The following is a 5753-nucleotide window of genomic DNA, read 5'->3' as shown; positions in this document are numbered from 1 at the left end:
ATCCCAGCACTTTGGGAGGCTGAGGTGGGAGGATTGCTTGAGACCAGGAGTTCAAGACCAGCCTGGGCAACATAGTGAGACCCCATCTCTGAAAAAAAGTTGTTTTTTTTTTTTAATTAGCCAGACATGATGGTTTGGGCCTGTGGTCATAATTACTCAGGAGGCTGAGGTGGGAGGATCACTTGAGTTTACAGTAAGCTGTAACCTCTGCACTCTAGCCTAAGCAACAGGGGAGATCCTGTCTAAANCCAAGGTCGGTGGATCACTTGAAGTCAGGAGTTCGAGACCAACCTGGGCTACATGGCAAAACCCCATCTCTAAAATACAAAAATTAGCCAGGCATGGTGGTATATGCCTGTAGTCCCAACTACTCAGGAGGCTGAGGTGGGAGGATCACTTGAGTTTACAGTAAGCTGTAACCTCTGCACTCTAGCCTAAGCAACAGGGGAGATCCTGTCTAAAAAAAAAAAAAGTCACAAGATACTGTCTACTTTACACTGCTTCACATCAGGAGGCATCTGACGATTGGTGATGCTGAGTTGGACTACTTAGTTAAGGTGGTATGGGGGGCCAGGTGTGGTGGCTCATGCCTGAAATCCCAGCACTCTGGGAGGCCAAGGCTGGCGGATTGCTTGAGCTCAGAAGTTGGAGACCAGCCTGGGCAACAATGGTGAAACTCTGTCTCTACAACATAATACAAAAACCAGCGAGTCTTGGTTGCGCAGGTCTGTGGTCCCAGCTACTTGGGAGACTGAGGAGGGAGAATCACCTGAGCCTGGGCGGTCAAGGCTGCAGTGAGCTGTGATCATACCACTGCACACCAGTCTGGGTGATCAAGTGAGACCCTGTCTCCAAAAACAAAAAAGAACAACAAAATAACCCCAGTGGTAAGGGGATCCACGTTTTTTTTCTTTTTTTTGAGACAGGGTCTCACTCTGTTGCCCAGGCTGGAGTGCAGTTGGTAGATCTTGGGGATCCGCTTTGAACCTCTTAAGCTTGTCCAACCTGAGACCTGCAGCCACATATGGCCGAACACAAATTCATAAACTTTCTTAAAACATTATAAAATTTAGGCAGGGTGCAGTGGCTCACGCCTGCAATCCCAGCACTTTGTGAACCTGAGGCGGACAGATCACTTGAGGTCAGGAGTTCGTCACCAGCCTGGCCAACATGGCCAAACCCTGCCTCCACTAAAAAGGCAAAAATTAGCTGAGCGTGGTGGTGGGCGCCTGTAATCCCAGCTACTCGGGAGGCTGAGGCAGGAGAATGACTTGAACCCCGGAGGCGGAAGCTGCAGTGAGCCGCGGTCACTGCACTACAGCCTGGGGGACAATGTGAGACTCCACCTCAAAAAACAAAACAAAGAAACAAACAAAAAACCTCTGAGATTTTTTTTTAAAGCTCATCAGCTATCGTTAGCGTATTTTATGTGTGGTCCAAGACAATTCTTCTTCCAATGTGGCCCAGGGAAGCAAAAGATTGGACACCCATTTATAGTATAAAGAGAGCCACCAGGCTTTCTCTGCTTCTTTTCATTACACAGCCAGTCAGCTGCGCTCAGGGACCCGCAGTTCAGGGTTCCTCACGGGCAGATTCCCTCTGTTCGTTGCCTGCTCCTGCCAGCTTAGCCGCGGGCCAGGACAACACGGCACGGCCCTTTCCAGCGGTCCACAGCCTGGCCGGCCCAGCGGGCGGAACCGATAGTGTCTGGCACTCGGCTCGACGGCGCGCGCCCGGACTCTGAATCCGGGAGCACCAGGCGCCCACGAGAACGCTGTTCTCCTTCGCTTCCGGGTGCACGGTTTTCTGTTGCCGCCAACAGGCCGGAATTCCCGGTGCCTCCGCGGCCGCGGTCCGTACGCCCAACTCTGCTGCCGCCATGGGGATCTTAGAGAAGATCTCGGAGATCGAGAAGGAGATCGCTCGGACACAGAAGAACAAGGGTGAGGGCCGGCCGGGCGGGGTCTTTCTTTCTGCCCGCCTCAGTTTTCCTGTCTGTAAAATGGGGGAACAACTCCAGCAGTAATGCTGGAGCAGGATCCGAGGCCGCGGAGAAGTTGCCAAACAAGTGCCGAGGCGGCCCTGTGCGCCCAGGGCAGGGCCAGGCGGGAGCGGGTCTCACGCGCAGGTCTGACTGCAAACGACCCCAAAGAGATCTGATCAGCACCAGACCGTGTGCCAGAGCAGAGTGATCCCAGCTCACAGAGGAAGCATCTGACCCAGAGAGAGGCCCGGCTGGGGTTCAAACCCCAGTCTCCTGATGGCTAGGTCTGGGCCATTGGTGGTCTCCTCTGTTGTTCTGGGAAGCGCAAGAGGAGACCTCTCAGGAACAGCCTCACCCAGCAGCTGAGAGCCCACTGGAGCAAGGGATGCAGGCTCCGGAGTCGGGAAGGCCTCGATTTGAACCCCAGGTCCACCACGTACCTTCTGTAAAACATTGGAAAGTCACTTCACTCCGTGGAGCCTCAGTGCTCTCATGTGTAAATGGGGTAATATTCCCCTGCTCCATCTTAGCTTACAGCTGAGTTAAAGTAGATGGCCTTTACATAGCACTGGGCACATGGTGAGCACACAGTATTTAAAGTAAACGCCCCAGCCTAGATAGTTACAAAATGAAGCCTCAGATTTGGACTCTAGGTTGTAAGGGCTGGAGGAGCTCAGAGAAGAGAGGTGAGGAGAGACGAACGGTGACACCAGGAGGAAGTGGGACTTGAGCTGGTTGTTGGAAGAGTATCCCAGGCGGGGGGCACTGCTGAGGCAAAGACATGGGAGTGAGCATGGTGTGTTCATGGGACAGTGAGAAGAATCTACATCAGAAGGGGATATGGAGGAGTAATGGGTGTGAAATTGGACAGACTAGTGCCTAGCCGCTCAGGCTTGTGGGAGCAGGAAGCAAGAAACACCGGATGGTTGGTCCCAGTGCCTGCCCTCCCTTGGTTCCATTTAAGTTTGAAGGCCAAGGAGTTGAGGGCCCTTTATGACTCATTCCTTCTGTAAATCTTTTTTTTTGTTTGTTTGAGACAGAATTTTGCTCTGTCACCCAGACTGGAGTGCAGTGGTGCCATCTGGAGTCACTGGAATCTCCGCCTCCCAGGTTCAAGCGATTCTCCTGCCTCAGCCTCCAAGTAGCTGGGATTACAGGCATGTGCCACTATGCCTGGCTAAGTTTTGTATTTTTTTAGTAGAGATGGGGTTTTGCCATGTTGGCCAGGATGGTCTCGAACTCCGGACCTCAGGTTATCCGCCCGCCTTGGCCTCCCAAAGTGCTGGGATTACAGGCGTGAGTGACCATCCCCAGCCGATCTTTCCTGAGCCTTTATTGTGTGCTAGGCACTGTGGTTAAAGCAGTGAACACAGCAGGCAGATCCCAGCCTTCGATCTGACCTTCTAGTTGACAGTCTGGAAACTAGAAACCAAATAAATAGGATAATGTCAGCCAGCAATATATGCTATGAAGACAAACCAGGGTGATACAGCAGGGTATTGGGGGTGGAGAGGGGCTGGGGATTGGGGCATTTGAGCTAAGACCTGAATGAGAAGAAGGAACCAGTCACGCAAACATCTGGGGGAAGAGTTTTTCTGCCAGAAGGAGCAGCTAGTGCAAAGGTCCTGAGGTGGGAACAAACTTGGCTGTTTACAGATCAACAGGACTGTGGCTGGGGTGCAGTGACAGGACAGGAGGGAGCTGATCATGCAGAGCCACGGGTCATGGGAAAGACTCCTGTGTTCTAAGCCAGTGGGAGCTGGCGCAGGGTGTTAAGCAGGGGAGGGTCTATTCTGACTTACGTCTTGAAAGTTCCCTCTGGCTGCTGTGTGGAATATTACCTGTAAGCCCCAAGGAAACTCGTAGGGAGGCTGGAGATGCTGCCACTTTGCAGTGGTAGACAAAGGAGATGGAAAGGTGATGAAAACCTAGTCCTTCCCCTCAGAGATGCTGAGAATTTTAGAAGCTGAGATGACAGGAAGGGCCATGTGTACCTGACTATCACTGAATCCATTTTTTTTTTTTTTTTTTTTTTTAATTAAAAGTAATGGTACTTACCACAATTACTTTTACAATAAAATTACAAATGGAAACTGTCATGCTGCCATTCTTTTTTTTTCTTTCTTTTCTTTTAAGACAGTCTTGTCCTGTTGCTCAGGCTGTATTCATAGCTCACTATAACTTCAAACTCCTGCTTTCAAGCAATCCTCCCACCTCCACCTCTTGAGTAGCTGGGACTGCAGGCGTGTACCACCGCACCGGGTTAATTTTTTGTGTTTTTTATAAAGGCACAGTCTCACTACGTTGCCCAGAGTGGTCTTGAACTCCCAGCCTCAAGCAGTCCTCCCTCCTCAGCCTCCCGGAGTGCTGGCATTACAGGCCTCAGCCACCACGCCTAGCTGCAGAACCTGTTCTCAGCCCTTTCCCACTGCTGTCAATTCACTTATTCACTTGATAAAATATTTCCTGTGTACCTGGGCCCTGTGCTGGAAGCACAGTCCCAGGAAATGATCCAGTCCCATTTCCTGACCTATTGGAGTCAGGGAAGTAAAGAAATAAGGTAGTCTTCAGTGTCGAGAAGACAGTAAACTGGCTCATGAGGCAGGAAGGGGCCTGGGGAAGGGTGGAATTTACTGTAGATTATAGCCAACTTTTATTCGGTGCATACTATGTGGTAAGCGATGTTCTTAGTTCTTTCTGTAAGCCTTCTTTATCATTCCACCATCAGAAATCTGCTGAAGTATGATCATTCACAGTGGCTCATGTCTGTAATCCCAGCACTTTGGGAGGCCAAGGTCGGTGGATCACTTGAAGTCAGGAGTTCGAGACCAACCTGGGCTACATGGCAAAACCCCATCTCTAAAATACAAAAATTAGCCAGGCATGGTGGTATATGCCTGTAGTCCCAACTGCTCAGGAGGCGGACCCAGGAGAATCCCTTGAATCCAGGAGGCGGAGGTTGCAGTGAGCCGGGATGGCGCCGTTGCGCTCCAGGCTGGGCAACAGAGAAGACTCTGTCTCAAAAAAAAAAAAAAAAAAGAAAAAAGAAGGGCCCGGCATGGTGGTTCACTGCTATAATCCCAACACTTTGGGAGGCCAAGGTGGGCAGATCATGAGGTCAGGAGTTCAAGACCAGCCTGGCCAACATAGTGAAACCCTGTCTCTACTAAAAATATAAAAATTAGCTGGGCTCCTTTAATCCCAGCCACTTGGGAGGCTGAGGCAGGAGAATCACTTGAACCCAGGAGGTGGGGGTTGCAGTGAGCTGAGATGGTGCCATTGCACTCTAGCCTGGGTGACACAGCAAGTCTCTTGTCGGTGGCTCATGCCTGTAATCCCAGCACTTTGGGAAATCTAGCTAGGCGGATCACCTGAGGTCAGGAGTTCAAGACCAGCCTGACCAACGTGGAGAAACCCCATCTCTACTAAAAATACAAAAAACTAGCCGGGCATGGTGGTGCATGCCTGTAATCTCAGCTGCTCAGAAGGCTGAGGTAGGAGAATCTCTTGAACCCAGGAGGCGGAGGTTGCGGAGAGCTGAGATTGCGCCATTGCACTCCAGCCTGGGCAAGAAGAGCGAAACTCTGTCTCAAAAGAAAAAAAAGATAAAAAATAAAAAAAATTTAAAAAATTAAAAAATTTAAAAAAAGAGGCCGGGCACGGTGGCTCAAGCCTGTAATCCCAGCACTTTGGGAGGCCGAGGCAGGTGGATCACGAGGTCAAGAGATCGAGACCATCCTGGTCAACATGGTGAAACCCCGTCTCTACT

General features: G+C 50.8%; 1 protein-coding gene across 3 annotated transcripts in view; it reads left to right on the top strand.

Moving 5' to 3' along the window:
* The first annotated feature begins 1745 nt into the window (after positions 1-1745).
* The window catches only part of DRG2 (developmentally regulated GTP binding protein 2), a 19666-nt gene continuing 15658 nt past the window's right edge, over positions 1746-5753 (top strand). For all 3 annotated transcript variants that reach the window (XM_017514935.1, XM_037733577.1, XM_037733578.1), the window contains exon 1: positions 1746-1943. In XM_017514935.1, the coding sequence (XP_017370424.1) occupies positions 1880-1943 (64 nt within the window). In that variant the 5' untranslated portion in view covers positions 1746-1879. The remainder of the gene's footprint in view (positions 1944-5753) is intronic.

The sequence above is a fragment of the Cebus imitator genome, unplaced genomic scaffold, assembly GCF_001604975.1.
Source record: "Cebus imitator isolate Cc_AM_T3 unplaced genomic scaffold, Cebus_imitator-1.0 Scaffold538, whole genome shotgun sequence".
Classification (NCBI taxonomy): Eukaryota; Metazoa; Chordata; class Mammalia; order Primates; family Cebidae; genus Cebus; species Cebus imitator.
Note: the sequence above shows the minus strand (reverse complement) of the source record. Positions and strands in the feature narration are given on the sequence as shown.